General features: G+C 33.8%; 1 protein-coding gene across 3 annotated transcripts in view; it reads right to left on the bottom strand.

The window, feature by feature from the left end:
* The window catches only part of CASD1 (CAS1 domain containing 1), a 53268-nt gene that overhangs the window by 5860 nt on the left and 19690 nt on the right, over positions 1-27718 (bottom strand). For 2 of the 3 annotated variants that reach the window (XM_065939031.1, XM_065939034.1), the window contains exons 5-18: positions 26572-26634; positions 21780-21824; positions 21210-21333; positions 19809-20023; positions 17744-18166; positions 16622-16711; positions 11273-11392; positions 9813-9969; positions 8316-8395; positions 6687-6767; positions 5990-6091; positions 4903-5043; positions 4096-4173; positions 1762-1854 (exon numbers count right to left, since the gene is read on the bottom strand). In XM_065939031.1, the coding sequence (XP_065795103.1) occupies positions 1762-1854; positions 4096-4173; positions 4903-5043; positions 5990-6091; positions 6687-6767; positions 8316-8395; positions 9813-9969; positions 11273-11392; positions 16622-16711; positions 17744-18166; positions 19809-20023; positions 21210-21333; positions 21780-21824; positions 26572-26634 (1812 nt within the window). The remainder of the gene's footprint in view (positions 1-1761; positions 1855-4095; positions 4174-4902; positions 5044-5989; positions 6092-6686; positions 6768-8315; positions 8396-9812; positions 9970-11272; positions 11393-16621; positions 16712-17743; positions 18167-19808; positions 20024-21209; positions 21334-21779; positions 21825-26571; positions 26635-27718) is intronic. The other variant, XM_065939032.1, reaches the window with a different exon arrangement.

The following is a 27718-nucleotide window of genomic DNA, read 5'->3' as shown; positions in this document are numbered from 1 at the left end:
TAATTCTTGCCTGGAGAATCCCATGGATGGAGGAGCCTGGTAGGTTACAGTCAACGGGGTCGCAAAGAGTCAGACACGACTGACTGACTTCACTATCACTATCACTATCAATAATTACTTTAAATGTTAGTGGACTAAATGCTCCAACCAAAAGACACAGAGTGGCAGACTGGATTATAAAAACAAAAGCCTACAATATGCTGTCTTCAAAAGACCCACTTTAGGACAAAGGACACTCAAAGATTAAAAGGGAGGGGATGTAAAAAGATATTTCATGCAAACAGAAACGACTAGAGTCACAATACTCATATGAGACAAGATAGACTTTAAAACAAAGGATATAAAGAAGGATACTGTATAATGATAAAAAAAAAGGACCACTGCAAGGAGATACTAACAAACATAAAGGGAGAAAGTGACAGGAATACAATAATTAGAAGCCTTTAACACCCCAGGCACATCAATGGACAAATCTTTGAGAGAGAAAATCAATAAGGCAACAGAATGCTAAATGATACAACAGAATAGTCAGACTTAAATGATATCTTCAGGACATTACAGTCAAAAAAAAAAAAAAAGCAGAATACACATTCTTTTCAAGTGGCCATATGATCTAGTAATTTCACTCCTTGGAATATAGCTAGAGAAAATGATAATTGAAAAATATCTAGTCTTCTTTGCAGTACTATTTACAATGGCCAAGACACAGAAGCAACCTAACTGTCCATTGGCAGGTGAAAGGATAAAGAAGGGGGGGTGTGTGTGTGTGTGTGTGTTTATGGAACATCAGTCATAAAAAACAGACCTAGAAATTATCATAATAAGTGAAGCAAGCCAGACAAAGATAAGTATCATATGATATCACTTATCTGGAGAATCTTACAAACAAAACAAAACAAATGAACTTAATTCCAAGACAGAAAGAGACTCACAGATACAGAAAACAAACTTATGGCTAGTTACCAATGGGAAAATGGGGAGGTGATAAATTAGCAGGTTGGGATTATATGTAAAATAGATAGCCAACAAGAATCTAATAAATAGCACAAGGAACTATACTCAACATCTTGTAATAACCTATAAGGGAAGAGAATCTGAAAAAGAATGTATAATTGAATCACACAGAAGTCTTTCCCATTTTAAAGACAACTTAATACATATTATAACTCTAAAATGTATCTTTTATGATTAAATGAATTCTACTATTTTAAAGTGTTCTATTTCAATAATAAAACTCAGAATACATTGCATGTATTTCATACCTACTTTAAAATGATTTTGAGGATAAAGTCATATTACTTACTGCACACAAAATAATGAGTTTAAAAATTTCCCCCAAACTTTCAATAAGAGTGAATTTTATTATGATAAGTGTCAATAAACTAAATTCCAGCAATATAATATTTAATTACAAATGAACAACAAATCAAAATCCTCTCAGCTTGATTTCATTTATGTCTATTTACAAATTTCATTTGTATCTATTTCATTTTTTCTCATCTTATTTCCACATCTTGGTTATACTTGAAAGTTTAAGACAAAATAAGTATGTGAAAGTCATCTCTATCTAGCCATGTAAATAAGACTTTAAAAACATTCTACAATACTGCTGTTTAAGTTCAAAGTTTCTTGCCTATAATTTCATAAACATAGCTTTGGTTTTAAAAAAAAAGTCAGTTACACACCTATATATACATTTATATACACAGCTCCATAAAACACTGGGTAGTGTGAGACAGATCAAAATATTAATGTACCAACCTCCAATGAAATTTTTCCAAACCAAGCAAAAAATGAACTGTAAACTGAACGAGCATACCCAGGGATATTCCTTATTAGGATGAAGGCTAAAATCTAAAGAAAAAACACACAGGCAAATATTAATAATCTGTTTATTAAAAGAATTTTGCTTTCTTTCAAGTGATAACTTTGTTCTTTATGTTACTGAACTGAATACATAGACTGTTTTTTTTCCCTCAATAGATGAAGTATTTGCAAGTTATTTTTTTTTCTTTTTTCCATTTATTTTTATTAGTTGGAGGCTAATTACTTTACATGCAAGTTATTTTTGATCTAGAGTCTACTCAAACTGGATTTCTGAGCATGTGGTCTATATAGTGCAAACAAGGGCAAGTTTTATATGGCTGGACAGTTTTATTTTATATGTATTAGAAGAAATATAAACTCATCTTGAGGACCTTTGTGTAGAAAGAAATGCTATCAAAATTAATAAAATTCCACGATACGATTTTGCTTCTTCTATAAAGTATTCACTCTGTTGGGAGCTGCCCACCCCCATCTTTTTGCTCTCTTCAAGGCTCCTTCTACTGACAGCAATGTAAAGGTGGGAAAAAGTAACTAAGGAAAGATGAATGTGTGGCATATAGTGACTGGGAGTTAAAGTGATGCAGCCCAGCAGGGTTTATGTTAACATTATTCTATGTGCAGTCACTCTCTCCCTGAGCTACTCTTACATTGGTGTGATGTTAGTGGGACAGCCCCCTTCCTTTCACCTTGTTACAGAAATGACATCAGATACGAAATACAAAGTGTTACTTGTAAGCATGACTTCTGTGGAAGTCCTGAAAATGCTATATTAATTTAGTACAATTTTTAAAATGTCATTATCAATTGTGTTTGGAGAGTTGGTCATATGCTTAGTTCTACTGACTATATAGAGGTTTAAGACGGATGAAATAGTTTCTTCATTGAAGAGAACTAAAAACCTAAAAGAAGATCCTCCAGAAATCCTCCCTGTTCCTTTCTGTTGAACCATACAGTTTTTAGGCTTTGGCTTAGACATAACTTTCTCCAAGAACCCTGATATCAAGACTGATTAGGAAGAAATCCCAAATGCTCTAAAGTGCCCTGTACTTAACCATCACCACACTAATCACAATGCCCTATCTGTAACCACAGGTATCTCTGTAAAATACAAATCTGATTTGGGCTGCCCTGAGCAGCCTCTACCCACCTCCCAGTCACTACCATATAATTCTTTTATTAATTAATTAATTTATTTATTTTTCATTTATTTTTATTAGTTGGAGGCTAATTACTTTACAATATTGTAGTGGGTTTTGCCATACATTGACAAGAATCAGCCATGGATTTACATGTGTTCCCCGTCCCAATCCCCCCCCCACCCCCCGCCTCCCTTTAAGACTCTGGCTCTCTGAGTTCCAGCCCCAGTGGCTTTCTTCAAGTTCCCTGAATGGGAATATACTCTTTTCTACCCACAGGGTCTAAGTTCTCATTGCCTGCCTTCATTCCTCCAACCTTAGCTTAATTTTTCCACCCCCCCTTCTTGGCTGTACCTTATGGCATTCAGAACTTCCCTGACCAGGGATCAAACTTGCACCCCCTGCAGCGGAATCACAGAGTCTTATCCGCTGGACCACCAGGGAAGCTCCTCTCAGCTTAACTTTATCAGGGAAACCTTCTCTGAACCCTAACCACCTTCATTCCAACTCCAACTAGGTCATATATCCTTACTGTATTCCCTTGGAGCATCATGAACTTCTGTTTACGATTACTTGGTGATTATGATTACCATCTGCAACTGAAGAATACAGGCTCTGTGAGGGTAGGGAGCTCATCTGCTTTAGTCATCACTATATCCCTCAGCATAACATCTAGCACATACAAGTATCAAAGACTTGCTAAATGAATTTTAAAAACTGTTAAGTGCATAAATGTTCATCCATATTTCTACTGGACTGTAAGTTCTGAGGGCAGGAACTACATGCACTTCTGACCTGTAGCATGGTTCTTAACACGTGGAAGGCCATTAATAAGTAAGGCCAAAGACAAGTAAATGAAGAAATCTGAATAAACAAATGATGAAACAGCAAACAGGAGAAATGAATTAACATTTTCTAAGTGCTTATCAAGTGATAAACACCAATCATTTCTATACATTTAATAATAACATTTAATAACCACCCCCTTTAAAAGAGATTTTAGTATCTCTATTACAGTAGAGGAAGGTAGGGCTTAGAAAGATATTAACAGATTTCGATATAAAAGCTGTCTCTAAAGACTCCTTGTTCTAATCAGAAATTAAGAAACGTTTCTCTAAATAAAGATACTTACCTGTACCACAGAAACGGACGGGTGGAGCTCATTGCACTCTGATTTGTTTTTACAACTGCTAGCCCAGATGGAGTAAGTCTAAAACAAAAAACGTATGGATCACTTCACAAAAACAGTTACGCCTTAAAAAGGCAGCACTCAATCTTAAGAAGTTTCTTTATTTATAACATACTTCATATTTTATTTAAAGATTTCTTTTTTTTTGGATGTGGACCATTTTAAAAGCCTTTATTGAATTTATTACAGGGTCGCTTTTGTTTCATGTTTTGACATTTTGGCCAGGAGCCATGTGGAAGCTTAGCTGCCTGACCAAGGATCAAAACCACACCTCCTGCATTGGAAGGCAGAGTGCTAACCACTGGACTGCCAGGGAAGTCCGACATTATACTTCATCATGCTATCAAAAGAAGTTCAGTAAAAACTGTACACAGGTTTGCCCCTCACTCATTTTGGTAAGCTCAAATATAACAAAGTAGAGAGAGAGGAGCCTAAGTCTGTGTTTTTCCAGAAATAGTGATCATAACACAGTGATGGCTCTTTCTGTTAAATAGGTTATATTTTTTTCCCAAACTTATTACAACTTTTAAAATTCCTATTTCACTGAGATCTCAAGTTATTCTTCATATTTAACACATATATGTTTATATTCTCTTTAGAATTTATGCTCAATTTAAAATGAGAAAAAGATATTTCAAAAGTAAAAGATTTTATTTATTAAAAACAAATGATAAAATTCCTATCTCTTAAAGTTAATTTTCTGCACCATTTGGGATTTTGGAAATTTAGAAGATTACATGTGAAACTTACCAAGAAAGAAACTACTGAAATAAATAATAGAAAATTTGAAATTTTGCTTGAAAAAAGAGGTTCACCCTTTCCTTCAGAAAGTATTTGCCGCTTCTGTAAAGCCAGATAAATGAAAGCAAACAACATTCCATGAAAGACTACCTGAAAAATAAGGGGGGAAACCTGTTTTAAATAGCTGCTTTTCAATAAATAGAAAATATACTTGGTAAAGGAGCACAATATGTACAGAAGTATACAGGTTCAAAGCTTAAAGGTCCAAAGTTTCTATGAAGAACCTAAACATCAAGAAATGAGGTCAAGTCAATGATCATTGGAAACAACCTGTAATAGACAAGCTAACATCTCATGCAATGACAAGACAAGCTGGTTTACTTCAAGTAGTCCCAGCAGCAAGTAAGGAAATAAAGACATTTTATATATCTGGATAAAGCCATAATTTGAAAAGATGCATGCACCCCAATGTTCACTGAAGCACTCTTTACAACAGCGGACACGGAAGCCCCTAAACATCCATCAGTGGGTGAACGGACAAAGAAGATGTGGTACATGTATACAGTGGAACATTACTCAGCCATAAAAAAGAATGAAAAATGCCACTTGCAGTCATAGTAATTCTGGCCTGGGAAACCCCATGGACAGAGGAGCCTGGTGGGCCACAGTCCACGGGGTCTCAGAAGAGCTGGGCATGACTTAGAGGCTAAACAACAACAAGTCCTAGGTACATGTTGCCAAACAGCGATGATACTCCCGACTTTAAACCCTTCCCAACATTTAAGAATTTTCATTTAAAAACTGACACATTGCAAATCAAGTATACTTCAATGAAAAAACAATAATTTTTTAAAGACCAGATGAATCAAAACAATAACAATAAATGTTAAGATAACCTGTGTAAAAATAAAGAAAATATTTTGCTCACTGCAAAAATAGAAAAGAAAAGAAAACCAAGGGGTGGGCTGCATTGCTTTGATTTACCAAATCAACATGTTTCCTTACTCCAAAACTAAATAAAAACAGATTACATTTTTCCAAATAAATTTAAAAAGTATAATTTGAAATGGCAAAAGAGCACAAGGTAAATACATACATAACGGTCTAACCTCCATCTGAACCACCATTCATATACATTGCCTTTCAGTTCAAAACACTTGGACAATGGCCAAAGAGAAAAGATCTTCTCAAATGCACCCTGAGAGAGGAATTCAGAAAATAAATTAAGATGGTATAAGTCAATACTGGCTTTTGCAATTCTATTATAAACTGTAATTTTCTAAAGTTAAGATTATATTAAGGTCATTCATAATTTTAAAATTCTATTTCATATCACAATGTCATTTCATTTGAGAAGAAATTTATTTTACTAATGGGTAGTAAAGATAACAAAACATTTTTGTTAACTTACTTTCATAGCACATGAAAGGCTACTGAGACTGCAAAATCAAAAAACAAAACAAAACAAACCCCAAGTTGGTAATTGGAAAGTTATTCCATTTAATCTAGTGTACAAAAGACTACTATTTATTTATTTATTTTTAAGAGCTACTATTTAATGATAAAAACACAAAACTATAAATTACTTCAGCCAATATGGTATCAATAACCTAAAGGATGATGGTTATAGTTTTTCTTTATGTAGTGTCCTTAATAATAAATCTATAATGAACTATATGAATTAAAAGAATCCTCTGAATTAGTCACCTTATTCAATCAACTATACCCAAATGCCATTATTAGACTTTGAAACAAAGCTTACAACTTTACTCTGGTCAAGTTAGTGAATGTACCTTCTTATTGATCTGACAGTCTGGAAAATCTGGGAATGAAGGGGCAGAAGTCTTGGGTACATTTCTGTACATTAATGAAGTCTTTCAAAAAAGAGAACAAAACACTCAATTTCCAGACTAAAGAATGACAACAAACTATATTATGGAAACTCCATTATTATACATGATGCCATGGCATTAAAAAAAAAAATGTGCAACTTCAGTTTTTTAAAAGGCTAATAAAAAATCAAAGTAAAACATGAAAACAGTATTATGTTTTAGGTAATATCAAATCTTTCGGTCAGAAGAACTTTATTATTTTAATAAAATGTAAGATTCTCCATTTAGTCACAGAATTTAAAATGTTAGTCACTTATAAAAATAGGTTCTATCAAGGTCTATGCCTCAGGATGATTATTACCAAGACCTGCAATATAAAGTGTATACCTATTATATCACATTTCTCTATTTCACCGATATGTACTAGAGATACAGGATTCCATAGATCATGTATCAAGTTTATTTCTCATCAAAATTTGTTTTTTATGTAATCAACAGTATTTAATGAGCATCCATTTGTGAAAGACACTGGGCTGTTCTGGGCTATGTACATTTTTTTCTTATCCAGTAGTCAATACTGATTCAAAGCTAAGTTTTAATTCTTTTTATGAACTCCTGGTCTGTCTTCCTTTCCCTCCCTCAGATGAACCAGGAAGTGTTGGGAATTTTAATGAATAATTGTCAAGTAGTATGACACTTAACTGGTTATTTCTTTAACATTTGCCTATTGTTTCCTTATTACTTTACATATTTCCTGCAAAAAACCTTAGAAGTCAGGCAGATATAAGATACTTTATTTCTAAGGATGAAAATAAATAGGAAAGCCTATAAGAAAAAAAAGAAAAGCCCTCTATAGGAGTTTACACACACACACACACACACATGCACAATGCTCATATGGCATTTTCAGCTGGTAGAGTCAGATACAAGACAGTGTTGGAGATGGGAGTAAACTACAAAATATGTCACAACTAAATGCATTTAAATTAAAATACTGTCATAAATATCATGCTGCCCAAATAATAAGTCTGTCTAATGGACTGACCAGCAGGTAGCAGTTTGCCATCTTGAGAAAATAGTTGAGAAAATCTCAACCATCAAAATAGGGGTATAAAAGGTTAGAGATACATACTACACATAAACAAGACCCTTTGCCCCTAAGTTGGCTTTATTAACAGCCAAAATTTTGCTCTATGAAGTTATGGGAAAAGTCAAGTAACACTTTGATGCCATGAATAATGCACAAACCAAGCTGCAAATTCTGTCAAGAGAATTTTGATCTTCACTTAGAGTAGTGTCTTATAAGAGGCGTTCAATAAAAGTTTGATTGATCAAAGTCAAGTAAAATGGATTCTGAACAATTGCCAGAAGAAGAGCTTTAAATTGCTCTTACAACAAAAACAGAGGTAACAAAAGTAGATAGGTCTCAAAAGAACTACACTGAGTAGGCAACTACAGAGTGACACTTTTATTACAGTCATTAAAAAATGAAGCTTAAAAAAAAAGCTCCGACTCTTCTCTCATACTTTAACAGATTTGAACTTTAGAATAAAATACAAGAAAATATAAACCAAAAAGGACAATACAAACCTGAGAATATGCCAAAAAACATATACATAACAGCAAGAAGGCTAGTTTCAACAGTAAGCCAAAATGCCATAAACAATTTCCTAAGAGAGAAAATATTTAATTTACTAAGAAATGTAAACTTACATTAGAAAACATGTTAAATACTCTCTATTTAACATATTAATACCCTGCATAGCTCTTTATAATAATTTAAGGCTGCCTACAGGATACACAAAATGTGTCTAAGTAGTATAAATTACAACGGGACACAAAGGAAGAAAAGGTGGAGTGTCCTTACCAGGAATGAGGCTACAACATTAATCTGATACCCCATATACCTGATTTTTAGCCACTATAAATGCATTTGAAAATACATTCCAGATTCAATTATACTATTCATTATTGAAAGGTACAACAAAACTTGGAAAAACAGGTTCAATGTAATTCTAACAAACATTCATGTTTAATAACTTAGGTAATACTGATGAAACATTATAGTTTTAAGAAGACAGCTTAAGAACTTCCCAGTTTAATCATAAGATGTATTTTAATGGATGCATATTTTAAGTTATGTGTTCACAGTTTATACATATTGATTATCATTTTATAAATATGCAGGGTTTGTGTTGAGGAATTAAACTACAGAGACTCTCCAAGACACAAATGGACTTTATTGAAGGCTGGAGCTTAACTCTTTCCTGAAAAATTATTCAGTATTATAATAGAAGCCAACAGAAAAAATTTTTTTGATATATAATATTTGATTGAAAGACCTAAAAGACATTATTAAATATAAAAAATTTATTTTTCAAAAAAAAAAAACAACCAGGCTTTAATTTTAATGACATGATCTTGACGGAGAAAAGCATGAGGATCAATGACTGTGGCCTTGCTTTGAACATTCATCAGACCTAGCTGTGTCAAATCTGAAGATGACAACTTCTGGGCCCTTACGTTTCCTTAAACATAAAGCAGGTTGATAATAACTCCTTAAAGTGTTGTTTAGAAGATAAGCTATACTAGTGACTTTTAAGCTTGTTTGACACAAAAAGCCTTTTTGCAAATGAATGTCTACTCAAAATCTACACACACGCGCACTGGTGCACACACACGCACGCACATGCACACGTGCACACACACACAGACACAGGATCAAGTAAACCGGAGCTGCCAAGACTGAAGCAGGACGTGTGGCCCTCTGGGGCGCCATTCTGGCTCCATACAAGAGAGTTTGAAAACGGTTGCCCTAGCTGATATGTAAAATGGTTTTGAAAGTTTAACTTTAAAGACAGAAAACATAATATAAATGCAAACTATTGTTCCTCACTGTTAATGCTACTCGAACCACATAACTAACATTCTAGAAACACAATTTAAGAACAAATTTTCAAAATATCAATGCTACATATAAATTTAAACTGTCAATACATCTCAATAAAAATAATAGCCTTTAGCAACTAAAAAGAAACTGGCACTGGAAGAATATATTTATTAACATTAGTAAGAAAATATATTTACCGTTTGCTTTTTTTTGGATTATTTGTGGCCACAGCGCTAAAGTAACATATATGACCATGAACCATACAGTGACCAAGGGGACAAAGTAATAGAATTGATAAGGCCGATCCATTACTATGCATAACACCACTACCAGGAAATTGAGACGAAATAAGACCTATGAAAAAGGAGAAGAAAACGGTTTTCATTCTATGTATGCATGAAAAGTAGACAGATTTTCTCCGACAGAGTATAAACGTTTAAGACTAAAATAAGTACCATTTACTAATCCTTAAAAAATCATATTTGTTCTAAAATCACTGTAAGGAGTTGAACATAAAATATGTATGCATCATTTTATTAACTGGATCCCAGTAAAGCACCAATCTGAGCAGTCCTCGGGCTACAAGTGTCATCTTGTTAAATGCAGGAAAAGAATCATAAACCTTCTATCCAGAACTGCAGTTCATAAACAAAGATTAGATTATCTCAATGAAAGAATGTCCATTTGATCTCCATTTGATGTTGATTTATCCCATTTGGTATTAAGTTGAAAGTTTTAATAGATACAAAATAATATCACTCAAATTAAAAAGTGCCTTTGAAAAACAAAAGTATCTTTGGGATTTCCGTAACAGTCATTTCAGATGGTGTGATGTTAAAGAACACAGAATTTGAGATTAATATTAGAGCTTTATCACTTACTATGTGACCTTTTTAAGTGAAAGTCGCTCAGTTGTGTCCAACTCTTTGAGACCCCAGGGACTGTACAGTCCATGGAATTTTCCAGTCTAGAATACTGGAGTGGGTAGTCATTCCCTTCTGCAGGGGATCTTCTGAACCCAGGGATGGAACCCAGGGCTCCAGCATTGCAGGCGGATTGTTTACCAGCTGAGCCACAAGGGAAGGCCAAGAATACTGGAGTGGGTCACCTATCCCCTCTCCAGCAGATCTTCCTGACCCAGGAGTTGAACCAGGGTCTCCTGCATTGCAGGCGGATTCTTTACCAACTGAGCAATCAGGGAAGCTTAGGCAAATTACTTAACCTCTCTGAGCCTCAATGTCCTTGTCTGTAAACATAAAGATCATAACTCAGGGTTGTAATTAAGGGTAAATAAAATAATGTTTACAAAACTGCCTAGCACAATGTATAAACTTAATAAATCTTATTCTCTTAGAGAAAACAGCATATTATAACAATCCCAGGTAACTGTACATTTCTACAAAACCAAAGTCAATCAGCAATGTTTTTCTCTTGTGTGCATCTATTATACATTCATCTAAATTCTGTTTTTCCATTCCTCAGTAATAAATTACTTATCTGGAATTATTAACCATAGAACATGGAAATAACACAACTTTAAAGTGCTATTTCACAAATTCAAATTATCAAATTATTCATGGCTACATTTATATTTTCTCAAAAGTCAGGTACAAAAGCACTTTGAAATGAAAGAAAAAGAATAACAATGCATTCCTACCTGACATACTCTATGGATTCCAAAGTCTCCTTTGATCCAAAAGTATGAGAAATGCCCATACCCTGTCTGAAATAGATACGCAGCGACCAGAACCCGAATGTGCATGTAGACAGGCAAAAACTGTGGACAAAAACAAACAGGTCAAATACATGTTGACATTAACTATACCTAAATAATCAGAGCCAGTACATTTAACCAAGATAACGGAGCATTATTATCATTCGGTGCTAGCTTAATGAAAAAATTTATTCTCAAAAATTAGGCATCATAGCGGGGGTGAAAAAAAAAAAGTAGACTCTAGAATCTGATAGACCTAGATTCAAATTCTGGTTCTAACAGTTATGTGACTTTAGAATTTTCTAAACTGCAAAATGAAACTATCTTCTCCTTCCTCAAAGGGTTTTGTGAGAAATGAATGACTTAATAAATGTGAAGTGCTTTATATACTTCATTCAATTTGAATTAAATATATGATATCCATAATTATTAATCATCATATATGCTGAACATGAGGTCACTCTGGAGTTCACATTTTCTCAATAAGAAGATAAAAAAACCAAACAAAATCCTACATTTTTGGCCCCCTTAAACACATGGGATCTAGACATAAATAAAATTGTCACGATTACTTATTATTTAGCAAAAATTACACATTTAAAAAACATATGCAAACATAATTGAGAAATATTATTTCCCTCCTAATCTTCTTTTATAAAACAATTTATTTTTCCCTCCTTTTTCGATGTTTCATCTTTACCATGATTTTTCAAAGCATCACATCTTCACTTCTGTAAGCTGAATGAAATACATTTGTCATCTATATTTTATGGGAGTCACTGGAAATATTATTTCATTTACAAGTCCTAATTCTCTTAACCTTAAACCACTGTCATTGCACTTCTCCACGACATCTTAGTTCATTAGTTGTCTATTCACCATTTCACCACACAGGTAGGGTGCTGCCTTTTAAAATGATCTTTAAAAGACTTGTTCAGTGACACCCGACATTTGTAATAATAAGGCCATTCTTTTAGGAATAATTACTAAATCTATGTAAACTTTTTTTTTGCTTCTATTTGATTGACTCATCTGATCATCTCTGTAATTATCCAGCATTGACACTGGTTATGGCCACTCTAGCTAAGTGTTTTTTCCCCAAGTGATACTTTGCAGGATAACATAACTGAGCAGATGCCTTAAACAGATTTAATAAGGCCTTGGACATATGCATCTTTTGTATGTATCCTTGAATGCAGCCTTGAACATTTCTTTTATCTTTTCTGAGGGATAACATTTTTTTCTGGAAGGAAACCCCCGATTATAATAAATTATAAGTTCTTCAATATAGCCTCCACTTTAGCCAAACTGTTAGATTCTCTGTCTCCTACACTGGTCCTTCTTGTTTTTCTGTCACCTCTCCTTTGTTCACCTGCTCATTCTACCCTGGAGTGTTCTCCTAACCACATGTTACTTATACATATCATATTCTTCTCGAGAGCCCTGGTGAAATTTTCCAATCTTTTACTCTCAGATGAAAGTTATTTCTTCTTCCTTTGAGGTATTTTAGCACAAACATCTACATATCAGATTTTTTATTTATTGTTCTTCATCATTAGTTCTTTTTAAATGTCTTATCATTAGATCGGAAATTTTCAGTGCAGGTATAACATATTAGAGTCATGGGGATGAAGGTGGGAACACGGGATTGAAAGAGCCTTAAAACTGTTCTAATCCATACCTGTATCTTTACTCCCGAATGCACTTTAAAATATTTCCTTCAAGTATGTGAGCACCTTTTAATAGTGGAAAACATACAAATTCTCAAGGCAATCCATTCCATTTTCAGGTGGTCATTAACTGCTATAAAGTTCCTTGTCATGAAAAACTGAAATCAAACTATGTAAAAGCTACCAATTTAAGCTCTCTAGGGCAGTGCTGTGCAATGAAATAAAATGTGAGCCATGTGGCAAATTTTTAATGTGGCTGCCAGACATTTAAACAGTTAAAAGAAACAAGTGAAATTAATTTAAATAAACAAATTTTATTTAACTAAATATATCCAAAATATTATATCATCCCAACATATACTAGAGATTTCATATTTTTTCATACTAGGTTTGTGAACTTTGTATGCATTTATCAAAATGAATCATACTTAATCTGATACATATTTCACATTTCAGAACATCTCAATTCTGACTGCACTTCAAGTGCTCAATGGCCACCTGTGGCTAGAGGCCACCACAATGGACAGTTTAGCTCTAGAGCCATATGCATGCCTTTTATCACTTTTACATCTGATCGTTCAGAGGTCAAACTGAGGCTAATCATTCCCAATTACGTAAACCACTCTCCATGAAACATGCTTTTGAGCCCCTTCAAGAATGGGTCTGGGCTTACAATGTTGAGATTTAGTTATATTTAAACAGGAAATGCAACCATTTAAATGGAGTTAAACACTATCATAACAATTTGCCAAGTTTCTATCAATGCTGCATTATTGCAAATGTTATATAATACTTTTGACTTTTTAAAGATAAAGCCAACAGAAGAGTTGCAAGAATAGTACGAGAAATGCCTATTTACTATGCTGAACTTCTTAAAAAGTATGTTGCTTGGCCACGACACCATCCCTAGAAATTTCAGCAACTATCAGTATCACCTAAGAAAGAATTGTTTCTTACATAACTGTATTATCATTATAACACCCAAGAAATTTAATATGAATATAATAGCATCCACTGTACAATCCATATACAAATTTCTTTGATTGTCCCAGCAATATCCTTTATTATTAATTTTCTTTTAAAATTTAGGAACCTTAAAAATCATACACTGCATTTGGCTTTTATTCCTCTTTAGCCTCCTTTAATATGAATTGTTTTCCTTTTTTGTCTTTCAGGAGTCAAATATTACAACAAAATGTTAGTATTAAAAATGTATTTAGTATCCAACTTCATTAGAATTAATATTGAGGCTGACTTCTGGTTCTGTTCTTTTTCTAGCCTCACAAATTTTCCCTTAAGACCTTTTTATTCAGGTCCCTTCGGGGAAGTTATTTACAAACTCTCAAAGAAGAAAAAGCCACAATGGAACACAAAGTCATCTACTGTATATATCTAACTTGCTGCACACTCTATATTTCACAGTATTTTATCTATATCTAAGTTATGTTTTAAGGGAATTTTTACACCAACAATTGCAATCTGCCAGCCCACCTGGATTATTTTAATAATTCTCTGTAATTTTTTACGTAGTTTCTATTTTACTATAAAAACACGGCACAACTAAAGCTTGACATATTTTACTCAAAACATAAAACATTAATATAAGGTAATTAAAATAATCATGACAATTAAAAAGTTTTTAATGAGGGTAATTCCACAAATATCCAAGAATCAAGTCCCCAAATATGTTATAACCCATGCTGATAATGCTTTGCCAAATGTAGATGCAGGTAATTTTTAACCACAAAATTCTATATAAAAGAACAGGGATATGTGAATCATCACAAATGATCCTTATATCTTTCCAGAATATAGACATTTTAAAATTGTAATTTAGAATGAATTGGGATGTAGTTTAAGATGTATTAGAACATTAACTTGGCAAATGATTATACTAGAATGCCAAACTGCTTTCATCCCTTTATGATCCAAATGCTTTCTGGAATCACTGAATTGAAAAACTGAATCTGCCATTAATGCTTTCTGATTTGGGTTTGTTTCTTGTTTTTTAAACAGTACTACTACTCTTTAATATGTCAGCAATTAATTATGTCTTTAAGTGGCATTTTCTTAAAACAAAACCCTTTCCACATCCTCTCAAATCTTTCCCCACCCCCACCCCAAATTAATCTAATCTTTCTTCAGGTGTCAGAGCTATTTCTATGACTCGATATTGGTCTTCACTTACTTTTTAGAGAACTTGCTAAATATATCCCACAAATTCTGCACCGGGCTTATAAACTAACCCTTACTATCTCCATGCCTTCTTGCTCTGGGTCTCTTTCACTGTCTTGGCTCTTCCACAATTGCTTGAACTTACTAGGTCCCCTTCAGCTGCAGTGTCACAGGAATTCTGCTGTCACACATATACATACTAGAGCTGGACAACTTCAGTTTTAAAAGTTACACTTCTCCCTCTGCCTTTCACCCTTAAAACAAGTCATTCATAAAATTACTAGCAATTTTTGAAAATAAAGAGACTTAATGAAGAATAACATCAGTATTTTCTAATTGTTAAGAGATATCTGACGAACCCCAGTATTATTTATCTTAATTGCTGCTATGGAAATTTCATAACACTCCTTTCTGGCAAATCTCCCCTGTTATCTCAAAATAATATTGATTTTATGTTAAATTACTGTTTATAGACATGTGCTTTATATAAGCAAATAAAATAAAAACCAGTTCATGTTCAATAGTTCCCAAATTATGAAAGAATCTGTTAAAATTTTAAAACATATTTTATAGAAATCAAATAAAATTTGATTTCTATAAAAACAAACTTTATAGAAATCAATTTGTACCTTCACTTAAAAAGTGTAAAAAGTGGTTATTAGATACCTAGGTTCACTCTTAAAGCTTGTTTTAACTGTAGCTCTAATGTTACACTTCTGAATACATTTTTTTCTACCCCTACCAAATCTGGTGACCCCGGTTAATGAGAATCCTAAGTCTAAAAGACTTAAAAAGACACCTGCTGTTGAAGGAAAAATGATTTTGGCCAGGCACAGAGGGCACCAGTTGAGGTAAGGAAGGGTCCTCCATCTCAGGGAAGGGGTAATACTTAGGAGGTATGGAAGATAATACATGGTCAACAACAGCAGATCATCAGTCTCTGAGGATTCTGAATACTGGGGCAAGAGAGTTCTACATTTTTAAACTTTAGAAGTATAAAAACAGTTGGTCAAACTTGCTACGATACAATGAAGGGCAGAATATAAAATATAATCATATAATCTGATTTCTTTTAATAGTAACTTGCCTATTCTAAATCCTTTGCAACTAAGTATCATCCAGAAAGTCTCTTAACAACTTAAATAAGTTTTCTAACAGGATATGAAACAATACCCTACGATGATTGTTCCCACTGCATTAAAATTAATGTCAGGTAAACACAAACAAATTATTGCCTTATCTTTAAAAAAATAATTATTTTGCCTTAAGTGTATACATTCTCAGATCAGGTGATAGGAGAGAAATGGGAAGACAAAAAGATTGGGTGGGAAATAAGATGGGTCTCTAAATGGTGGAGAATATAAAACACAACGAGTTGGTGCCCTAAAGGAAACATTAAAGTGACATTATTTCCTATATTTTCTGAACTTAAATTTGAAATACTTACTGTACTTGCTCCAGAGATATGATAAATCAAAATCACAAGTTGCATCCAGCCTTTCCATTCATCTGTTTGTTCTCTATTTAATACTTTAGTCTGTGCAAAATAATCAATATTTGTTTTAAAACTCATCATGAAGCTATTATTTAGACAGAATATATTAAGTATGTTAAAATTTTTCTTATAGGATATAAATTAATGCTCCTTTCAAAAGAACCTTGGGGGAAAAACAGTTAAAGACTGTCATTTAATTTCTTGATAAGAGAGTTAATAAACTATTTAAGTATAATATGAATTAAAAATGAATATAAAAGAGATTTAAAATATTTAAGTTGATACTTATGGTTTTATATTATTTTTTAAACTGTGACAGATGTGTTTATAAATCTAAAAAATGGCATTTTATAATTTTCCTTAAGAAAATCTTAGAATTTCAGTTAGAAAAAACTCATAGTTCTCTTACACTGTACTGTGAAGAAAAAAACTCCATTATCATACTTTATTTTCTCTAGAATATTCCCACTGGGGATGAAGAACTGATTAATCATCCTCATATGAAAGTTATTTCTTACAAAAGAATTTATTAATTCAAATAAATCATGACTTATAAAGGAGTTACATTTATATTCTGAGCAATTACAGCAAAGCTAAAATAGGCATTCAGAACACTTTTAACAGTGCCCACATTATTATGTAAGTTCGAATTTGTGTGTGCATGCCTGAGTGTATAAATATATAAATAGAAAAAGTGTTTATTAGTGTAATTATATACTTTTAACTTATAAAAGATAATAGTTATCTCATGTTTGTGGACCATCACAAAGTTGGGAGCATCTCTACTTTCTCCATCCTCAGGCAGGCAAAATAACACCAAGTCACGATATCTTTTTCAGTCATTATTTTCCAACTTTTCAACAATCTTTATGAAACTGAACTTTCTCCAAACTGTTTCAAAAAAGCAACAGTTAAGAGTCCACCAAGTGAAGTACAACTGCAATATTCCTTCATCCTCTTCTATATATGTAAATGTTTGTATATGATGGCATGATAAATGGTATTAATTCTTTAATCCAGACTTTATAATGCGATGAGAAGGATAACATGAACTAAAAAGAAAAGGATTCTTACCTCCTTGGTATTTTCATTGTAAAATACTCCCAAAACCAAAATGTAGATAATTGGAATAAAGAAAGTTGAATGTGTATAAAATTTGTTTTCCTTCATAAATAGATTTGCCCGGTCACACATATAGAAATAAGCCATAATCAGGCCAAGTTTGCAGAAAGATTGTAAAAGTATTTCTAATGGAGACACAGGGGGATTGATAATATTTTTCTTTTCTTCTCCACTTTCCAAGTCGGTACAAGGCTTATTCTTCCGATGAGCATTACGATGAATTATATAAAAAATTAAATATCCAATAATAGATAAAGTGAAAAAGCAAGCAGCTAGCTTCTGTATGAGAGTAAGAGGAGGTCGAGGTTGACAACAGGAACCATCTACAGGCTTCAAAATCTTATTGCAATACACGTTCATAAGAATCATTGCACTCTGTGAACAAATCAAGTGATTTCGTTATTATCTTGTCAGTTATCTATTTCCCATTAGATTTTCTCCTGTGAATACAACTGACTTTTTAGCACTGAAACCAAAATGCTTTTGCACTTTTTACTACCATTTCCCAAACAATCATGTAAATAATGATAGTCCTTCAATCTGTAAATAACTAGTTCAGGGTTTTTCAAACTTCTTGGGTTATGATCCATAGTGAAAAGTTCGTTTTATAATGTGACTCAGAATAATATATATACATACATACATACATACATACATATATATATATATATGAGAAACAATACCCATTCTTACTACTTGGAATGTATCTGAGTTTTTTCTATTCTATTCTTTAAAAAAAGAAAAAAATGCGATTTCATGACTGTTAATGGGCCGTGACGTTTGGTTACAAAAACACTGACAGATGTCAAGGGCCAAAGAATTTTAATTAACAGATGTTCAATAAAGAAAATACCAAGATACTTAAGATACACTTCCAGTCTTTAGATATGAAAAAAGAATGTAGAGTAACTGCCACCAAAAATGATTAACTCTTAGCTAACAATATTTATAATATGCCTTTCATTTGGTTTACAAGTTTATGGACCACTTGGGATTCAATAGTTTTAGTGTTTCTAACTTGAAGCGGAAAATCTTCAACATAGTTTTATCATAATAAAATATTCTAGGCAAGCTATCAGGAGCCTTTCCAGCTGAAGGTTCAGTCAAATTTAGTTTTATAAAAACTTCATGGTTCTAAAAACCTTTAGAACTCTAAGATGATTATACTACTTAAGCCTAAAGCATTCAAAGTATTCAGCCATTTAGAAAATCTCGTTCTCTCAGCTTTAAGACTTTAGAAGATTCTGAGCCGGGAACTCTTGCAGACACTAGTCTACAAACTCCATCCCAAGGTTCATAACCAGTTCTAGGGAGTCCACAAAGCCCTTGAAAAAATATGGAGAAGTGTTGTGTGTGTGTGCCTGTGTGTGTATGCAAATATGCATTTTTCTGCATGAGAGGAATGGAACAATTACTTTTTATCAGATACAAGGGTTATGTGATACTCAAAAAGATTCAGGACCACTGCTTTATCTGTTGCACTATGTGTGAAAATTTATAATTATCCAGTTCTCTTTTGTATTTAAACTAAAATCCCCTCCCACCCATCAATCCGGAGTTGTTCAGTATCTACTCTGTACCATGACTAATGCTTAGGGTATCAGAATTAGAAGGAAATAATAAAAAAAAATTGTTCTCTATGTTAAAATATGCTCTTTGCGGAAGCTTAATTTTAAGGTTTAAGGCAAAGAGAACATGAAGCAGTAGTTTTCAAACATGAGTGTAACGAGGACTTAAAAGCTTTTTATGAAACGAGGTATAATTATAAAGAGTAACTAGCACTGACTAAATAAAGTCGCATTTCCTCCCTTCCATAACCTTCTTCCATAGAGTATACGAAAACTCTTATATATTTAGCTAGGTGATGGAAAATCAAATTATTTCTAGATCTATGTCTAGACAGAAAAACTGAAAATAACTGACTGCAATTAAATTAATTATTTATTACCATGTTATAGTGATATATAACTATAGGTTAAATATTCTGGTCCCTACTGACAAATACAAAAATTCTTACAGTTTCTCTGCTTGATTCAGGAAGATGTAAGCCATCCAAAGATTCCATGATGGTTTCTTGAGCAATCAATTTGGAAACACTGAACACCTTAACATTTGATTTAGAATTTCTGGTGCTACTATTCAAAATACTGACTGCAGCTTCATTGTAGGCATCTATCTTCTCATTAGTGATCATTTTCCTATTTTCACTTAATAGATCTTCATAGACAGGATCTGCGCATGAAACATATTTTTAAAAATACACTTATAAGTCCCTACTGGTAGAAATTATAATCATGCAAGTTAGTTAGCTGCATTTCATATTTTGTTGTTAAAGTTGAGCATTCCAAGCACCTAATAATTCATTTTCTAAAAAACAGTTGACCAAGATTTTGTAATAGACTTCCTAGCTTATATTCAAATTTTGAATCAATCTATACCTCTTTTAAAATTAAAAGACTTTTATACCTCTTCTCTCTCAGGTACACAACTTTTAGGAAATATTTTTATGTTCTGGCATGTCTTAAGACTTTGAAAATTTTGGATGCTGGATTACATCAGGTAACGGGAATTCAAAACTGGATTATAGAAGATTGCCTAATTAAGAACAGCAAACTTTTTTTTTCCTCCTGTTGCTGCTTAATTTTTGCACACTTGATTCACACAATTAGGAGGTAATATTACTAATGATCAAAGCTTTTTACCACTTAACATAATCATTTAAATTTAACTTTTTCTCACTTTAGTAAGAGAAAGTTTAATGAGTCTGTAAATGAAATAGGGATTTCAGAAGAGATTATTACCATCCTTGTTATTCCTCTCAGTTTGACATTAAACTTGGAAATAATCATAAGAGTTTCTGACCAACAACTTAAATTGCTAAAATACCCAAGCCATTTCATATTGTGCAGGGCATTAAATAATGGACATAAAATAAACTGAAGTAAGTTGATCTAATGTCAACTTTTTCTTAAAGAATTTCATTGCCAAGTGTAAACTAGATGGTTTGAATTTAAATATATTCTGTCAATTCCAAAGAATGTTTACTTTCAATGAGCCTAATGTTACGAACCAGATAATTTTGTCTATATTTCCCAATCACCATAAAAACTTGATAAGAAATAAAATCAAAGGCAAGCATCTAATTTGCCTTTAGGACTTATTCTCTTTGTTATGTTCTATTCTAACTGCTGAGACTCCTTGGAGAATTTATTTATTATTAATCGTTTACTTATTATATTTATTAGTCTGTCTGCTCCTTAAGTTCAAAACAGGAAAATAAATAGCTCAAGTTTACTCTAATTTCGCAAATCTTACCTCAATATTTATTCTCATAAAGTAGTAATTTTGCTTCTTGAAATAGATAATAGAAACCCAAGCCTCAAAACACACACAAATGACATTGTTTCATTACTTTTACCTTGTAAGACCCAATAAACATCACTAGTCTTTGCCAGTTTTTCTAAAAGTGGTGCTATGGAGGTAATATTCATTTTATATTGGGAAAGCGCTTCATTGCTGCCATTGTGAATCTTGATAGACCACTAAGAGGAAGTAAAAATTAAGCATGAATTCAGTATTTATCACAGGAAAATGAAAGTATATAATTTCCCCTATTGTAAAAAAAAGGTTCTTATTTTAAGAGAATTCCATTTTTATTCAATATTAGAATAAAATATGGTCAATTATTTCATGAAATACATGAAGGCAGTTACAAAGAGCTAATAAAAAATTAGACTTTCAATGTAAAACATTCAAGAAAAAAGAATGTAATTTTAGATATAAAAATAATATTGACATTTACCATCAAATTTCCTAAGTTCATTCAGATCTTTTTTTATTAAAATTATTGGTCTAATTAATTATAAAATAAGAATTAAAATATAAGTATAATCAAGAATTCTATTTAGCATAAGTTAATTTTTTCTTAGCATGTTCTTAAGTATATGAAACAAAAATCACTTATGTAAGAGTACAGATAATAACTTACTGTGGCAGCTCCTGCTACAATCACATGGGGCTTTGCAACAGAATCCTGAAGAAAGAAAGATCTTTATAATGTTATAGTAAGTTCAGGAGAGTAATACATGTAATATTACTTAATTTTTTTCCCTTAAGTTCTTCTTCCATTTAAATGCATTTTAATTTTCTAGGGTTCCTTATCAGATTCTTGTTACAACAAGATGGACATCCTATGCTTAAAACCTTACATGGTTGTATGACTACACAGGGTGGCATGAAGCTTGTATGGCTAATTCTTTGGTGTTCTTAAAGATACAACCCAACATTCAGAAAACTAAGATCATGGCATGTGGTCCCATCACTTCATGGCAAATAAATGGGGAAACAATGGAAACAGCAAGAGACTTTATTTTTTTGGGCTCCAAAATCACTGCAGATGGTGACTGCAGCCATGAAATTAAAAGATGCTTGCTCCTTGGAAGAAAAGTTATGACCAACCTAGACAGCATATTAAAAAGCAGAGACATTACTTGGCCAATAAAGGTCCATCTAGCCAAAGTTTTGGTTTTTCCAGTTATGTATGGATGTGAGAGTTTGACTATAAAGAAAGCTGAGTGCTGAAGAATTGATGCTTTTGAACTGTGCTGGAGGACTCTTGAGAGTCTCTTGGACTGCAAGGACAGCCAACCAGTCCATCTAAAGGAAGTCAGTCCTGAATGTTCACTGGAAGGACTGATGCTGAAGCTGAAACTCCAATACTCTGGCCACCTGATGCAAAGAGCTAACTCATTGAAAAAGACTCTGATGCTGGGAAAGATTGAGGGCGGGAGGAGAAGGGGGCGTCAGAGGATGAGATGGTTGGATGGCATCACCGACTCGATGGACATGAGTTTGAGTAAGCTCCGGGATTTGGTGATGGACAGGGAGGCCTGGCGTGTTGCAGTCCATTGGGTCGAAAGAGTCGGACATGACTGAGTGACTGAACTGAAGATAAAACCCAAACCAAAAAAACACCACTAAAATCTAATATGGCCTAATATTCCGAATTCTGAGTAAATCGTGTAAAGTTCTAGTTTGTTATGTCAGCCAGTTAAAAAGAATCTTTGGAAGCCTACAGGGTACACAGTTACAGTGTTAAATAAAAGTAGGGCTCTAAGGAGACAAGATCTTTTAGGAAAGCTAGTCTGGTATGTATTTAACAAAGTTAACTGACTAGTATAGACCACAATGTAGAAAAAAAACACGGAGAAATTTGGTCGAAATCCTCACCTAATGCAAATTATATTATTTATAACACTACCAATTATATAGAGGATTCCCAGTTGGTTCAGTGGTAAAGAATCCACTTGCCAAAGGAGATCCCTGGGTTGGGAAGATCCTCTGAAGGAGGAAATGACAATACAGTCCTGCATTCTTGCTAGGAAAATCCCATGGACAGAGAAGCCTGACGGGCTATGGTCCATAGGGTCACAGAAACACAAGTGAGCACACACACACCAACTGCAAAGTACTTGGTAATTTACTAAGTATTTCTCTTAAATTAGCTCCTTTTAATATAGATTCTTGCCACATGTGAGACAGGCAGGGAGATATACATATGTATACATATACATATGTATATATTAGTTTTTTAAAAAGGCTATAGACTCAGGTTTAGAGGTAATGCTGAGGCCTGGCAGAGACAGAACCAGAACTTAAGTCTCTGACTACTGAGTTCAATGCACTTTTCACAACACAGAAGACCTGATATTATGATTGTGTGCACAAGAAACAATTAAGAAATCAGAAAATGTCCAAGCCATACACAAAAAGAGAAGTGACAGTTACTGTCTCATTATGAAGGTAAAACATGCTAAGTGTAGAGAACTATGAAAACAGAGAAATGTAATAACAAAATTAGTCTATTTTCTGTTAGATATTCCAGTTTCCAGGCTAGCATGCCCCATTTTATATTGCTATTTTACCGAAACTTTTTCCTCATCTGTAGGTGGCTCCCTTCCTCACTCTTCACAGAAGCAATCCCAAATCATACTAAATACTTTTCTTACACAGGTCCCTCCTGCCCTCCTCCTCACTTTTGGCATAACGCCTAATCCTCAAACTTCACAGAGAAAAACAGAACTCATCTGGTCTGTGTACTCTTGCCTTCCTTGCCCCATCTCACAACTCTATCCATATACTCACAGTCTGTCATCTTCTGATAGATGAAGAGTAAACCAAACGTATCCCTATTCTACTTAATGGCTAATGTGTTACTCCGAGTCTGTATCTCTTCCCTTTTTACATCTAGAGCTATGTCTGTAAGTTATCTTCTCAAACTCTGGAATTATCCCTTTCATCCTCTTCTCTTCATCCTTCTCTCAATATACAAAATGTCAAATCATCTTTATCCTCAAAAAATGTTCCTTCAATTCTGTCTCATTCTCAAATGTTTCCCCCGTTTACTTTTGACCAACAGATTACTCGGAAAGGCGTTCGGCTGTCACTGTGATAATTGCTTTCTCATCTATGCCTCAATTTATCATGTTTTAATTTTGAGTTAATAATCCATTAAAACGTCCCTCAGAGCCCATTAATGAACTCTGAATTGCCAAGTCCTGTAGTTTCAGTCTATCCTTTATGGTTCCTAAAGTGATACTACTATCCACTTTTAAAACTCTTTCCTTCCCTGTGTGTTATATTATAGTTATTTTTCTGCTTTTGTTGCCTTTCCTCTTTTATTGCCTTCTCTCAGAATCTTTTCTGTTTCATTACTACATTCTCTTCTTTAATCTACACTTGCTGTCTATTCAATTATTTCCATTCAAGTAGCTTCAAATATCACCTCACTTCATACCAAGACTCCCCAAACTGGTCTAAGTAACTCAGACCTAATGCTTACCATTCATCTATAGAAATAAATCTAAGTTGCTGGTTTCCTTAATTACCCATATCTGCCAGTCATCTAGAAGTTCTTTGAGGAGAGAGGAACTCTGTTATGTTAATTAAAGTATCAGCAATGTTTAGCCTGAGGCCTAAAATATGACATGATTTATAAATATCTGTTGGATAACAGTGGAGTTAAATTCAACTTTGCTTTTATGCCTATAAGTATCTGTAAGGTTATTTCAGTTCCTATCTTTCTAAGCCAATGTTCTTCTTATCTTCTCTGTAAAGCTTTCTTAGATCTTCACCTATACTCTAAACAACTCTCATCCTAAGTGCCTCTGTCCACGGTGCTTTCATAGTTCTCTGGGGCCAAGTCTATTGTTACCCTTCATATTATCATGTCATCATTCATAAGAAAGTCTAGTCTACCTTCTAGATTGCACACTCCTTGAGGGCTGAGACTGGGGCTAATTTCCAGCCACATTCCTAATACCGAGAACAAAGCTAGTTATAGCAGACAATAAAAATATGTATCCTCAGGATTCAGCAGCTTACTATGGAAACAGTAAAAAAATACATGAATGTATGCAAACTCCTTGAATAATTAAAGCCAGTCAACTAGTCAATCTCAGGTAATTACATGACCATTTATCCAAATAAGCAGAATATTTCCTCTCCCCCAAGAATCAAAAGGAGTTTTATAATAGAAACTAAAGCTCCAAAATCAAGTATTAGTAAATTATAAGAACAGAAGATCTGAACACGCAATATATCTTCAGCTTAGTTATAACAAAGGTTTTTGTGATCTTGCCTGAATTCTAAATTATATTACACTGATGCTGTTTAACTATGAATTTCTACAACTTTAATGGATACACTATCAAGTTCAGCATAAATATAAATAACATATTTAAATCATCTGAAATATACACATAACATTATTCTTATTTTTGGACATTTGAAAACATATTAATAAAAGCAAAACAAAATTATGTGAGATCCAAATTTTCCAGAAAGTTGAATTCTAAAAGTTGTCTGTATGTTTGTTTTTAGAAAACTTAAACATTTTCTCAAAGAAACAAAGTTAAAAATGTTGACTAGGTTCTCACTGGATCCTATAAAATTCTATTTAATGTGTTATAGTTGCCGTATTAAAACACTTATTGTGAAAAGAAGCAAAGAAAAATACCATTGCGACACAAGTAATTAAGCAAAACAAGGCCAACAAAGTCGAATATTGTTTTATCCATCGCAACTGCAAATACCTCTGGGAAAGGATACAGGTTTAATTAAAGGACTGACAAGGAGATGTATGGAGACACTGTGGGAATTGTAAAGTGGACTTATGAGAAGTTTGGGGTTTTCTGAGGTTAACAGCACTCTTGTCTTATATCTAATTTATCTCCAAACATTATGAGCCAAAACACACTAGGCTTGACTTTTAGGTCACAAATGTAATAATAAAAGGGGATAGGGATATTAAAAAAAATTTTTTTTTTCAGAAGTATCAGGACATAAGTTTGAAGAAAAAAGTGGAAAAATGCTCAAGAAAATGTGTATTGTGATAAAAAGATTATCTGAGTTTGAATTAACTGAGCTATGCCCCTACTCCAGTATTTCTTCCCTGGAAAATTCCACGGATAGCGGAGCCAAGGTCGCAAAGAGTAGGCCATGACTGGGCATGCAGACACACAACAGTACCCGAAAGCTTTAAATCAGCCAAGTGTGCTACAAGCCTAATCGCCACAGGGTTAGAATGGTAATGTCCAGAGACGCTGAGTCAAAACTTTGTTTTCTCTGTAACTATGTTGTAAAGTGACAATCAATCTAGCATGGTCGAAATCAAGAAGGTTGGTATAAAGTAGAGGAGAGTAGGACAGGTGAGTGTAGGAGAATCAGCTTTCAAAATTTGACTGCTCAAAACCAGCAAGGCCATATTTTCAAATACAGACCTCAGTCCACACTTTGATACACTGTTTCATAGAACCATTAACCTCTGGGTGCCACAGAAAATCCTAAGAGAGAAATGTAAGAAAAGAAGTCAAAGAAAATACTATGTCCACCATTCAAAACAAACTTTAACACATCTCTTACAGAGTAGTTAAAGGTAAACCACTACCTTATCTACAAACACTACCTTATCTTCATCTCTCATCCCAATCTGGCAAGTCTCACAAGAGTTCTCTGTATGTCCACTTTTGCTATTCTCTAGAATATTTCCGCACATTTTCAACAGAGTAATGTTTTAAAATTTAAAATCTGATCTTGTGACATCCCTGCTTAAGTATTTAAGAATTTTCAATCAATTGCCCTGAGGATACGTTTCAAAGTCCTTAAAATTCCAAGAAGTTGCAGGTCTGGCCTCTGCCTAGATAGTCTGCCTTTTTTCTGCCACTCTCCCGCTTGTTCTAAGTATACTTTTGGTTCTCCTTCAGCTCTTGGAACGCTCTACGTGTCCCTTTCTCTCTGGGGCTGTGCTGCTGCTCCTTCCACCTATAATGCTCATAAGCTCTCCCCCTCAGTCCACCCAGCTCCTCGAGGCCTCAGGTAAAGCATCACTTCCTCAAGGAGGAAAACTACTTTCAATCCCCTGTTCTATACATTTATAATGTCCTACTTTTTCCTTTTTGCCATCCTTAGCTTCCCTGCTGGCTCAGACAGTGAAGAATCTGCCTGCAATGCAGGAGACCTGGCTTCGATCCCGGGGCAGGGAAGACCCCCTGGAGAGGGGCATGGCAGCCCACCCCAGCGCTCTTTCTTAGGGAACTCCATGGACAGAGGAGCCTGGTGGGCTACACAGTCCACGGGCTCGCAAAGAGTCGGACACGACTGAGCGACTAACAATTTAACACCTAATCCCATGCTTAAATGCTCACAGAAAACGATAATGACTTGCAAGCTCCATTAGATAGATCTAGGACATTGCTGTCTTGATCCCCACCTGTATTCTCAGGACCTAGAAGGCACTGGGAATTCAGAAAATTCATATAATGTTCTCTGATGAAGAGTAATCCTGAATACACACTGGTTTCAAATTAACATACAAGATTACTTCTTCCTGGATAAAAATCTAAGAGACCAAATTTTCTATTACATAAA

This window comes from Muntiacus reevesi, chromosome 6, assembly GCF_963930625.1.
Source record: "Muntiacus reevesi chromosome 6, mMunRee1.1, whole genome shotgun sequence".
Classification (NCBI taxonomy): Eukaryota; Metazoa; Chordata; class Mammalia; order Artiodactyla; family Cervidae; genus Muntiacus; species Muntiacus reevesi.
This window is presented reverse-complemented; position numbering and strand designations above follow the sequence as displayed.